Raw genomic sequence first — 13,443 nt, forward strand, 5'->3', positions numbered from 1 at the left:
TGTAACTTTGTTTGTGATTCTTGATTTTCAGGGCTGTCCCCAGATCCTGCCCACCAGTGACATCCTGGTACCTGCAGGGATCATTCGTCCAATCACGCTGCGAGCCCGGAACCTCCCTCAGCCCCAGTCTGGACAGAAGAACTATGAGTGTGTGTTTAACATCCAGGGCAAGATGCAACGCATCCCAGCTGTACGCTTCAACAGCTCCTGTATCCAGTGCCAGAACACCTCGGTGAGTACCTGGCCTATTAACATGACTTATCCTCACTGAAATACTTATTTCCAGGCCCACAAGACCTTCATGTATTTGTTTATGCAGTATTTACTGTAAAATATCTTGTGTGTTTTTGTTGGGTTTGGGATCTTGGTCCAAGGTAAAAACTAATTAAGTACTTTGGTGCTATTATGCTGATCATATACTGATCTTTTGAAGTAGTTTTCTACAGGTCCTTTACTAATACTGGTATAGAGACAGACCCCAGGGAATCTTGTAAAATAATTAGCCAGTTACACAGGAGGTGACTCTTCATTTGGTTGGACAATGTGACACCATGGAAAGGGAATGTGGTGTGGGTGGATGGGCCGGAGCGTTCCTGGGTTATGAGGGTAAGAGATTGACCAGCCCTCTGCCACGGAGTGTGTCCCCTCTAACCCCCAGATCAAAGGTCAGGCTGTGGGCCGCCGTCCTTCGACAGGACAATTGATGTCCCGTGGCAATTTAATAATGAGGATCACGTCTCCAGCACACACGCCCTTCCCCAATGGGTCAGCTTAGGATTGATTGTTGTACTTTCCCTGGCCGACATATGCTGCCTGGCGCTCTACATTGTGAAGGCCTTTGGGAAGGACCCTGCCACGGAGAGCAACTGTTGTCCTTCCATCTGCTTTCACTCATTTCCTCCCTGTCATTACTCTTTCTGTCTCTGACACCCGCCCCACCCCGCCCCGCGCGCTCCGGCTATGCATTTAAAATGAAATTGAAAAGCCGTTTTGTGGTAGACCATTAAGTGAGTGCACATAGGTTAGAGCATTGGGCAATGGGGTTTGGATTGTTCAAAACATTCAACCGCAAATGCTGTGTAAACAATGAGACAGCTCTATGAATATAGTGAGGCAATCAGCATAAATAGATGGGTGCTTTAATCACTTCACCTACAGATAAACATTTGAAGTTGTTTATCACACACAGGGATAGGCTAATACTCTGCATGTAGACAGCTATAGTATATGATGCTGCTGCTGTCTGCCCACTATGCATGCCAATATATGCCTATATTTCACCTTGATAACCAGAGTAGATAAGAGCTGAAAAATAGCATTCACGCTGGGTCTCCATGGGCGATCGTTCGAAGACACTGGTGTAAACTAATCATTGTCTACACAGTTATTGAGAAAATAAAACATTGAATATACAACGTTAACTGTAAATGTTAGGCCTCCCTCACACTCCCTCCTCTGCTTCGTCTCAATCTGACAGAAAGAGAAACCCCACCTTGAGAAACCCCATCTCCCGAGTGGCGCAGTGGTCTAAGGCACTGCATCGCAGTGCTAGCTGTGCCACTAGAGATCCTGGTTCGAATCCAGGCTCTGTCATAGCCGGCCGTGACCGGGAGACCCATGGGGCGGCGCACAATTGGCCCAGCGTCATCCAGGGTAGGGGAGGGAATGGCCTGCAGGGATGTAGCTCAGTTGATATAGCATGGTGTTTGCAATGCCAGGGTTGTGGGTTCGATTCCCACGGAGGGCCAGTATGAAAAATTAAAAAATGATGTATGCACTCACTAACTGTAAGTCGCTCTGGATAAGAGCGTCTGCTAAATGACTAAAATGTAAAATGAGATTGATATTCAGGCACTGATGTTTTTTTAAACGTAGCCCCTCCCCCACTGACTCCCCTCCCCCATTTTTTATGGTACCTACTACCCTCCCCCCTCTGTATCTCTCTATCACTGTCTCTCTTTCTCCATCCCCCTCTTCCCTCTCTCTTTGTTTGAATGGGATCTTTAGATGAATTGATAGTCTGATTACCTGTGACACAGCGGGCCACATCATCCCTCAGTCTCTGTCTCTCTGCTCCTATCTGATGGATCTCTCCTGAATAGTAATTTAGCCGTAGTAAAGACATGCCGCAGATTAGACTCAGTCCCTGGGGTGTGTGCTGAATGAAGCCCCCCCACACTCCCCCTTCCTCCCCCCAAATACTCAAGGCAACAGCGCAAGGCAACAGCCATCAATCAATTTGGCCGTCAAGACGAGTGGCGCGGCTTCATTCCCACAGTGCTGCAGCCAGGTGACTTTGAGGGCATGGGGTCCATGCTAATGCAATTGTGAGTGTCCTCAGATAGGCAATGCTGAATTAATCAATTTAATCTCCTGTTTACTCTGCCCCTCACTGAGAACTTTCAGGTATCAGTCAGCACTTTTGTCCTCATGGGAGGCCCCTGTTCTATGGTAGGGGTTAGTTAGGTTAAGCATACGTTGGACATGTTCACCAGCTGTGACGGTGTGTTTTACCAGACAGGGCAACTCTAACCTGTTGCAGTTTGATGTGCTTTCACTTTCAGGTTTTTCTTTAATAGCTGTTACTGTAGGGATTGTAATGCTTAGACTGAGTGAGACTCAGCTGTAGCCTTGGACTCTGCTTGATGATGAAACATGTTCTCTGGGTGAAACTAACTCAGATTCATCCCGTTGGAACTAAACACACAGCCAGACCACTCATATTATTCCTTCACTGCCTCATAACTGTTCTCTTATCAGCTCTCTTATCCCTGTGACGATCTCCTCTTCCAATCAGGGCCCCTCCCTGGGAGAGAGGTGGCATTGTAGTGGACAAACAAGCCTCCCTCCCGTCTCCCGTCTCCTTCATTTCTCAGCTGTTTCCCACTGGCTTGACTTTCTCTCCCTGAGACAGCTGCTCGGTCACTCTCGCAGTGCTCTATGTCTGTGTGCACCATGATATACATTTATAGGCAGCTGATTTTTCCTGCTAAATACGTTTAAAAACACACCAAAAATAGCAGGGTTGGGATCAATTCCAATTGAAGGCAGTCAATTCAGTAAAGTAAACAACAAATTATAATTCAATAATCGGAAAATATTTCATTTATTTTCAATTACTTCTCAATAAACTGAAAAGTGCAAGCTATTTATTTCAAAAGTTATTACATTTCAGAATTGTTTATTCAAATCACTTCCTGAATTGACTCCCTTCAATTTCGAATTGAACCCAAACCTGGTACATAGAACTGCCATTCACCAAAGAAACTAGCTCTGAGGCCCGTATGTCCACGTTGCTGTGTGTTTGTCTGTTTCCAGGACAGTTGTATGTGAAGTTGACCCCTGATCTGTGATGTGCAGTTCAGCATGTGAAAGATGTCCATGCCATAGATCTAGAGAAGCCCTGTGTCAGTGATGCAGAGAGATAACAGCAGTTTGCCCTCAGTTTGCAGACAGAGAGCAGTTTGTAGACAGACAGACAGACCAGTAGACAGAGGAGAACAACACATGGGTCTGACATCACATCCTTCACAAATACAACACAAGGTTGGGCCCGTCTCTCTGCCCAAATACAGCCTGAAGTCAAATACATGCCATCCTCTTTCCACATTCCAACTCTTCCCTGTCTCTCTGCCTCTACTTTGGTATTTCAATGCATTCATTTTCTCCAGCTAAATATATCAACTAAGCTATACTACCGGTTTACTCCTGGTGTGGTTGGATACATGTAGTTTCAGTTCTAATGCAGCAGGTGCATCCTCCATCACCCATGCCACCTCCATCCAAAGAGAAATACAGTATATTTTTCAAAGGTGCACATACATACAGATTAGACAACTCTATATGATAATTCATGCTGATCCACATCAATCCATAAATCACGTTCCCCAACTGTTTGATATATATGGGTATCATTTCAAAAGGCATACATGGACTGTAATCAGCTCAGACGCACAGCTACTTGTTTCTTCCTGCTTGATTTTACTGCAGACATCAGCAATGTGGTGCCATAGCTAGAATAAATCAGTATGATACACCCCCCACACATATACACACTGCCTTTCAAATAAATGATAAATCAGGGTCTTTGAAACTCAATAAGAATTTTCTTTGGTAGTGTAAAGGGCTTTTGTGCATTTTATGCATTTTTGTTTGACAACATGCTTTACGTTGCAGATTACACATGGCACACGTATAACTTTGATAGGCTGAATCTGAATACATGGGACTTCTCATATTTTCTATCAAAATATTAAAATAGTCTTAAATGAATCCATGGATGTAAGTGTTGCTAAGCCCTGCTGACCCCATAGCGACAGGCATTGGCAGTGTTACCCAGGAAACGTAGAGTAAATACCTTTTGCACAACGACCAAGTTCTGCACTACCCTCTTGATGGAAAGTGCTCTCACAAAGAACATAATTATTTTCGAACCATGTTAGCAAAGCTTTTGAATAAAAAACACTTACATGTTATTTTTCAGGCTTTCTGAGTCAGCATTCCCTCGTTACTCTATTGTTCTCATCGAGTGCCCAATCAGACTACCAACGTCTTCGGTGTTTCTCAGTGGAACATACTTGACGTGTCTCGAAAGGACCTGCCCTGCTCTTGACACCACAGGCCCCGCTAATGGAAAAGATTGACCATGAACCAACCTACATGTTAATGATACTGTGGACATGTCACCTCATTGTCAATATAAACGTGCTCCATTTTACATCAGTTAGGGCAGGATATATGTTGCTGTTTATGATCAATCTTTGATCTGTTTGTATGCTCCCAACATCTCCTCTGCACTTTTGTTCCTCGTAGAGATAGTCATTATACTTCTATGGTGTTTACCCTCTCTCTTGTGATTGTTGCATATTCGCGTCCGTCAGTCTCTGAAGTCGTAGATACTGTGCCTGTGAGGCTCTGTAGCAGGTGGGCTCTGGTGGAATAAATTGTCCACTAAATGGTGTGATCTAGCTGTCAATAGTACGAATTATGAGCCTGTTTCATCACGTTTTGTGTTTCCTATTTGTTTCGCTTTAAGCACCATCAATGGAAGGGGAGAGAGTCTCCGCTGCATTCCCCCAATTTAGAAATCAGTGCATTAGTTACCCCCCTGCTCTGAACAAGTTTTCATCTACAGAGAATGTTTCGGTGTCATCATGTGAAAAGTATGCTTTGATGTTCTTGGGTTATTGCACTTACCTCAAATATGATGGCACGAGATCAACCATGGCCTCAATATGCAAGTCATATATTCTGTGTTTATGGAGTGAGCCCTGAACCAGCCGTAATCCTTCATGGCTAACACCACCATTCCAGATGACCCTATCTGTTTCTTTATCCAAGCTAGTGTGACCTTAAATCTGCCACCATGATGCAGCATACAGTACATATTTTCCTAGTGCAGTAATCAGAATGATGAAATTAAGTGTGGTTTGCAGAGAATATCATTTATGTTCACTAATATCGACTCGCTATTCATTACTGTGTATGTTTAAGAAGGAAAAAGGCCCTTATTCAAAGGTAATTTTGCTGAAGTCGGTCGAATTTTGAAACTTAATTAAATGAAACAGAAAAGCCTTCATCATTAAGGGAAATTGATTTTCACTCTGTCACCAGAAGGAGCCAGCATTGACGACACAGCCAATTCTACTACTCACAGTCTACACCAAGGTTTCCCAAACTCGGTCCTGGGTAAAAAACAAAACGTGCTCCCAGGGTGGGCCCCAGGACCGAGTTTGGGAAACCCTGGTCTGCATCCACATCTTCAGTACAGTATTAGTTCTCTTCATTTAGACGGATGGTTCAGCTGCTGCAGATAACTAGAGTCGATCCTTGCCAGAGTGCTCAATGGTTTTCATTTGAATCTTTATTAGTTTATTCTGAATAACACAAATTATTGTAATTTTTAATTTTTTTTAAATCTCCAAACCCATCATCTTTTAAACATAGTAATGCCTACTATAAAATGAACTTGGTGACAATATGTGTATCTCTCATATGGGTCCCTTCAATAGACCCTTCACCATTTACAGTGATCAAAAGGAATAGCTTCCATTTGTTCAGCTATAACTGTTGTTTGCAACCCACTAAGAGCTAAGGATGAGTCTCAAAGGGTAAAAATGTTTTTTTTTCTTCTATCCAGTGATGGATTTTTTTTATTTTTTTTTAATGAAGATTACCTCACTGCCTCGCCTTGCCTCGCCGGCAGCCCAGAGAGCTGTCTGACAGAACCAGGCCAGTTTGTCTCCACTTGCTAGTCTCAGAACCAGTGGAACCAAGGCCTGAGGAAAATATATTCACGACTGGCAGAGATAAGCTGCATTGTATGGCCCAACACAAAAGCTTCCCGCCATTTACACACACGCGCTAATCTCCTCAAAGCTGCCTGCCTTCCACTTGAAAAAGAAGGCTAGAAAATACATTATATTACCTCCAGAAATACATTGTTACTTCCAGAAATACATTGTTACCTCCAGAAATACATTATACTACCTCCAGAAATACATTATGTTACCTCCAGAAATACATGATGTTACCTCCAGAAATACATTATACTACCTCCAGAAATACATTATACTACCTCCAGAAATACATTGTTACCTCCAGAAATACATTATACTACCTCCAGAAATACATTATACTACCTCCAGAAATACATTGTTACCTCCAGAAATACATTATACTACCTCCAGAAATGCATTATACTACCTCCAGAAATACATTGTTACCTCTAGAAATACATTATACTACCTCCAGAAATACATTATACTACCTCCAGAAATACATTATATTACCTCCAGAAATACACTATATGGCTCTCCTGTGGATTACATTATCAGGGCCTTGGGAAGAGTGCATGACAACAACCTGTATACTGTAAGTTTCTGAACCCGACAAGGCTTTGAACACTGCCATTAACTCACCTACCGGATTTGGATTACCTATTGAACAAATGTAACACCTCATTGGATTGTGAAGAACATCGGTGGCCTTCTAAAACCATTTCACAAAATGCTGTTATTAAATTAGGCATTTACGATATACTTCCCGTTTTATGGCTGAAAAACAAGTCCACAAAAGGTTAACTGTAGTTTATATGTCTGTTTGATGGATAGAAGTGAGGATGGTCTCAAGTTGAGTTTTGTTTTCGTAGTGTGACACTGTGAAGCGATATGATTGGGGGAAGTTAATTCAATGACCCTGCCCAGGAAGCTGCTGATCCATAATTTACCTCAATTATGGACTAGTGCCCCCAGTACTAACTGGACCCTATAGAGATGTAACCCCAGTACTAACTGGACCCTATAGAGATGTAACCCCAGTACTAACTGGACCCTATAGAGATGTAACTCCAGTACTAACTGGACCCTATAGAGATGTAACCCCAGTACTAACTGGACCCTATAGAGATGTAACCCCAGTACTAACTGGACCCTATAGAGATGTAACTCCAGTACTAACTGGACCCTATAGAGATGTAACCCCAGTACTAACTGGACCCTATAGAGATGTAACTCCAGTACTAACTGGACCCTATAGAGATGTAACCCCAGTACTAACTGGACCCTATAGAGATATAAGAACATTTGGAGCCTGGTGTGAACAGGTTCAGTTCAGCCTTTCAGTATCCACACTGGTGCATTCCCTGCTGGACTTGCTCCCAGATATTTCCCAGAACATCTACACAAAGTTTAAACGTTCACACACACTAACACACACACGCATGCCCACACACATGCACGCGTGTGCACACAGACACACTCACACTCGCACACAACACAGCCGATTTTCCAGTTAACATGTCCCTGGACTGATGAGGAATTAGGAGGTGCTGGTTGTTTACTCAGCTCTGATATTATTTAGGTGAGGTATGGATGGATAAAAGTTAGGTATGGATGGATAAAGGTTAGTTATGGATGGATAAAGTTGAGGTATGGATGGATAAAGGTGAGGAATGGATGGATAAACATTTGTCACCTATGATGCTTCCGTTAAGACTTAACGGTTCAACAGGAACCTTCAGGTGTGACCGTATTTCCATCTTGGGTGTCAAACAGTAGCTGATCTATCAAACTGGAGCTGCTCTCTCTCTCTCTGAATCTACTGAGAGATGATTTAATGTAGTCTGGAATGTTATCTTTTTAATGCAGAATTCAGGGCCCTCTCCTGCTGTTAGTCTGCCCTCATTCCTCCATTGCCTCCTTATGAACACCCATAAGTGTTCTGGCCGTGGATCGATGTGGCTGATCAGCGATATTCTCTCAGGGTTGCTGCTGGCTAAGTGCCCTGAGTGTTGCTGCTAATTAAAACACAGGCAGTAAAACCACCACCCCCTACTTCACCTGACAGACACACAGTAGCCGCAGCAACCAACTCTCTCTCTCTCTCTCTCTCTCTCTCTCTCTCTCTCTCTCCCTCTCCCTCCCTCCCTCCCTCCTCCCTCCCTCCCTCCCTCCCTCTCTCTCTCTCTCTCTCCCTCCTCTCTCCCTCCCTCCCTCCCTCTCCCTCCCTCCCTCCTCCCTCCTCCCTCCCTCCCTCCCTCCCTCCCTCCCTCCCTCCCTCCCTCCCTCCCTCCCTCCCTCTCCTCTCTCTCTTCTCTCTCTCTCTCTCTCTCTCTCTCTCTCTCTCTCTCTCTCTCTCTCTCTCTCTCTCTCTCTCTCTCTCTCTCTCTCTCTCTCTCTCTCTCTCTGCAAAAAGCCAGATTAACTCAAAGCCTAGTCTGTAAAAAAAAAAAAATAAAAACCCACAATGTCTCCCTGACTCGCTCACAGCTATGGAATCTAGTGGTAACTGGCTAGGCTGGGCTAATGGGTTGTTACACAGAGATGAAATTCTCTGTTGTACAGTGTAGTGTATATTATAGCATTATGGTTTCCACTGCACCGTGTCAGCAGCCATGCTTAACTCACTTTATACTGATGAGCCAGGTCATAAACCACAGTTAGTGGACTGAGTGCCGCTGTCTTTATTAATAGGTCCCTATGAAGGCTGGTCATACTCTGAATGATGTTGGGCTTTATGCACCTCCAGTACAGCATGATGATTGAATCATGGTGTTATGTGTGTTTCCTACTGCAGTACTGGTATGATGGGGACGAGACAGGAGACCTGCCTGTTGACTTCTTTATTGTCTGGGATGGAGACTTCTTCATCGACAAGCCTCCCACCATGAAAGGTATGTTGTTTTATCATATTCAGAATCATACATTCGTAATAATAATGTTGCAGCTAAATAGTGTCAATGACAAATCCAAGACTGACAGAACTGGCACACAACAGGGAAACAACAGCCTGAGGCTTTGGGCTGGTCAAATATGTGGTCATCCCTCGCTGAGCCCTCTAGTGGTATTTGAGTTTTGAGTCCATCCATGTATAGTGCTGGGGGCTATGGCTACCACAGTAAATCTTATTCAGTGGTATAATTCAGTCGCAAATGTGGATTAAGCCTTTGCAGTTATTTTGTCTTCAAAACTGTAACATTTTCAAACTTTTTTGTGGGCGATAAAGTCTCAGAACTAAATGTGCAGTCCAATGTTTTGTATCAAGACACCTTGTATAACTGCAAGTCGGGGACAAACAGGGGTTGTCAATACTTCTCTTAAAAGTGCTTTATCTCACTGGTTTGATCAGGCCACTGTGAAAGAGACCCGTAGCTCTCCACAGTCAGACTGCAGATAGCATCTCTCTACTGGGCGATTGGCTGAGAGGAGATAGCTAGCCGTGTGGCTAGCAGCACAGTATTTGATGATGTTCTCCTCATGAAGTGGTCAATAACTGTGTACCGTCTTCACCTTTACATCTGAGGTGGTGCGAAGGAGCGAGGCGTGAGGCTGAGCTGAGGATAGAGGGAGATTAACAGCTCAGGACCTGGGAGTGAACCATGCATCACAAAGAGACAGCGCAGTGCAGTGCACCTCGCCCCCTCACCTCTCTGTCTCAGACTCCATCTTAGCCAAGTGTTAACCCTCCCTGTTTGTCTGTCTGTCCCTGTGTCTGTCTGTTTGTCTGCACTCAGCCCTGCTGTATAAGTGCGAGGCTCAGAGGGACAGCTGTGGCCTGTGTCTGAAGGCCAGCACAGCGTTTGAGTGTGGCTGGTGCCTGGACAACAAGAAGTGTCTCCTGAGGCAGCACTGCCAGACCCCGGAGCAGAGCTGGATGCACCACGGCAGGCACAACGTCCGCTGCAGCCACCCCCGCATCACCAAGGTAAGGCTGGACCGCAGAGAGCTCTACTGTATATTTATAGTTCTGTATGGTTGTATTTATGTCAGTGGGATAGAGCTGCTGAACCCATGCCCTCTGCTGTGTGTGAACATGGGGAGATTGCTTTTCCTTGACCTTGACTTTGACCCTGTTTCCATGGAAAGATCCGGCCGCTGACAGGGCCCAAAGAGGGGGGCACGCGAGTGACGATTGAGGGCGAGAACCTTGGGCTTCAGGTGCGTGAGATAGCCCACGTTCAGGTGGCTGGGGTTCGCTGTAACCCTGTGCCCTCCGAGTACATCAGCGCTGAGAGGTGAGTGTGGTGACTTTGTCAATATGATTTCACTTGAATGGTTTTCAGGTAGATGAAAGATGGTGTACTTTATCATATGTTTCTTAAGTCCACACTCTTAGAAAACAGGGTTCCAAAAGGGTTCTTCGGCTGTCCCCATAGGATAATTGTTTTTGGTTCCAGGTAGAACGCTTTTTGGTTCCAGGTAGAACCCTTTTAAGTTCCATGTAGAACCCTCTGTAGAAAGGGTTCTACATCGAACACAAAATGGTTCTACCTGGAACCAAAAAGGGTTCTTGAAAGGGTTCTCCTATGGGGACAGCCGAAGAACCATTTAAAGTTCTAGATAGCACCTTTTCTTCTAAGAGTGTATTTAATTTGAACGTTAGACAATATAAGCAGTGAGCCTTTGATTGACAGCTGAGTGTGTGTGTGCTCTGTCCCTCAGGATTGTGTGTGACATGGCCGAGGCACTGCTGCCCCACTCTCCAGGCGGTCCGGTGGAGTTGTGTATCGGGGTGTGCAGTGCAGAGTACCGCACCCAATCCTCCCAGACTTACTCCTTCGTGGTGCGTATGACCTCGCATGACCCCATCTCTTCCTAGACCGATGACTGTGCAGAAAGTCTGTCCGTTCTCTCTCGGGGACGGAAGGACTCAAACTAAATGCCGTGGTTCTAGGTAGCCCCGGGAACTACCTAGCCTTATGCTGCAAAACAGAGATGAGGAAAGTGTTGTGAGAGAAAGTGTGGCCGATGTGATATGCAGTAATTACCCAGCTATTCCGACGGAGCATTAAGCAGCGATGAAACAGGAATGTGGTGTCGGTCTATTATCTCCTCAGCCCGGGCACAGAGTCGCTCGCTGAACTGAATGGGCTTGACTGCTGCCCTTAAACCACCAATCAATATGAGTCTTGCAGTTTAATTCCAGCAGAAGCCAAGAAGCTCCCAGCCAAATGAATACATGTGCACCGAGCAACTACGCATGTAGCTAATTACAGAAAAAAGGAGAGTCTTACTCATGTCACTGTCACTGTGCTGCTGAATACAAAAATACAATACTACAACATTTTCAGCAGTGTGTGAGCAGCGATTACTAGAAATATAATGGGAATTGGTTTGTTGTACTGTAGCTTTTCAGAAAAACGGTATAATTGTTTTGTGTGCTGCTGGGTGTAAACAGTGAGTTTCCTCCCTCTCTCCTCAGACCCCCAGCTTCAACCGTGTGCGCCCGGAGAAGGGCCCCGTGTCCGGGGGGACCCGTCTGACAATATCAGGCCATCATCTGGACACTGGGAGCACCGTCACTGTGTTCATCGCCCAGGAGGAGTGTCTGTTTGTTAAGTGAGTAGTGAGTCAGCTTGACCCCACCTTGGAGGAATGGACTGTGGTAGTATACTGTAGTAGTGGAATCTGTTCTATCACAACTGGACATGCACAACCTGTCTGCACGTTACCTGTCTATTTTAATTTAAATTAAAACAGCATCATGACAGGGTGACAGCATGATATTTTCTTGAGTGTCATTTCAGACAGTGAATTAATTCTATGTGATACAATATGACATATCCTCTTGTCTAACCGGCCACAGGAGGACCAACAGGGACATTGTGTGTGTGACACCGTCTGGTACAGGACCTGCGTCAATCAAACTGTTAATCGACAAAGCTGAGGTCACCAGCAGTGACACACACTACATCTACACAGAGGATCCCACCATCTCCAGCATCGAGCCCAACTGGAGTATAGTGAAGTGAGTAGTGGTGATACCAGCTGCAGCCAAGCCTTCTCCTCTTCTCTTCTCTTCTCTTCTCTTCTCTTCTCTTCTCTTCTCTTCTCTTCTCTTCTCTTCTCTTCTCTTCTCTTCTCTTCTCTTCTCTTCCTTCACTTCTCCCCTCCCCTCCTCCCCCCCCCTCCTCCCTCTCTCTCTCCTCCTCTCCCTCTCCTCTCCTCTCCTCTCCTCCTCTCCTCTCCTCTCCTCTCCTCTCCTCTCCTCTCTTCTCTTCTCTTCTCTTCTCTTCTCTTCTCTTCTCTTCTCTTCTCTTCTCTTCCTTCACTTCTCCCCTCCCTTCCTCCCCTCCCCACTCCTTCTCTCCCCTCTCCTCTCCTCTCCTCTCCTCTCCTCTCCTCTCCTCTCCTCTCCTCTCCTCTCCTCTCCTCTCCTCTCCCTCTCCTCTCCTCTCCTCCTCTCCTCCCCTCTCCCCTCTCCTCTCCTCTCTCTCCTCTCCTCTCCTCTCCTCTCCTCTCCTCTCCTCTCCTCTCCTCCTCTCCTCTCCTCTCCTCCCCTCACCACTCCTCCTCTCCCCTCTCCTCCACTCCTCTCCCAGCCAAGGCTGCAGGCTGGAACCGTTCAGCGCATGACCAGTGCCCTGGGAGATTTCTGAGGAGAAACTCAGCCCAGCTATCAATTACTGCCAGTAATGACTCGGGAACACACTAAGATTACAACATGAGCCCCAAAGCCGCACAGAGACGCCCACACAGTCCCATTGTAACCATTTCACCATGACACTTAAAGCACAATCGACAGTATGGGGGATGATGTATCCAATGTATATCACATCCTAATCCATGGGACCCTTGAGGGGACTGTAGAGCTTCCTCTTCTTTCGAATCCCAACAGTACTGTAAGATAAATCCTACAAATCAGACAAACGCACTAAATAGCAGCTCTGTTACACGGAAGTTCTTATTTCATTTCTTGTTCTCTCTCTGCCCATGTCACCAGTGTGCAATAACTATCTCTTCTTAACCTCTCCACCACCATGTTTCCATTTGTGTTTCAGTGGTAGCACCTTGATCACCGTCACAGGTACCAACCTGCTCACCATCCAGGAGCCCAAAGTCCGTGCCAAGTATGCAGGAATACAGACTACTAATGTAAGTTCCCAATATAAACATTCCATGTTTGCACTCTACCGTTCTGACTATTACAAATGGTTAACCTGTA

The 13,443-nt window shown here is 45.4% G+C and overlaps 1 protein-coding gene across 2 annotated transcripts in view; it reads left to right on the forward strand.

The window, feature by feature from the left end:
* Positions 1-13,443, forward strand: part of LOC121546058 (plexin A3) — a 165,441-nt gene that overhangs the window by 123,208 nt on the left and 28,790 nt on the right. For both annotated transcript variants that reach the window (XM_045209508.1, XM_041857064.1), the window contains exons 10-17: positions 32-232; positions 9,076-9,172; positions 10,013-10,203; positions 10,365-10,513; positions 10,941-11,061; positions 11,701-11,837; positions 12,085-12,246; positions 13,280-13,373. In XM_045209508.1, the coding sequence (XP_045065443.1) occupies positions 32-232; positions 9,076-9,172; positions 10,013-10,203; positions 10,365-10,513; positions 10,941-11,061; positions 11,701-11,837; positions 12,085-12,246; positions 13,280-13,373 (1,152 nt within the window). The remainder of the gene's footprint in view (positions 1-31; positions 233-9,075; positions 9,173-10,012; positions 10,204-10,364; positions 10,514-10,940; positions 11,062-11,700; positions 11,838-12,084; positions 12,247-13,279; positions 13,374-13,443) is intronic.

The sequence above is a fragment of the Coregonus clupeaformis genome, chromosome 30 (genome assembly GCF_020615455.1).
Source record: "Coregonus clupeaformis isolate EN_2021a chromosome 30, ASM2061545v1, whole genome shotgun sequence".
Classification (NCBI taxonomy): Eukaryota; Metazoa; Chordata; class Actinopteri; order Salmoniformes; family Salmonidae; genus Coregonus; species Coregonus clupeaformis.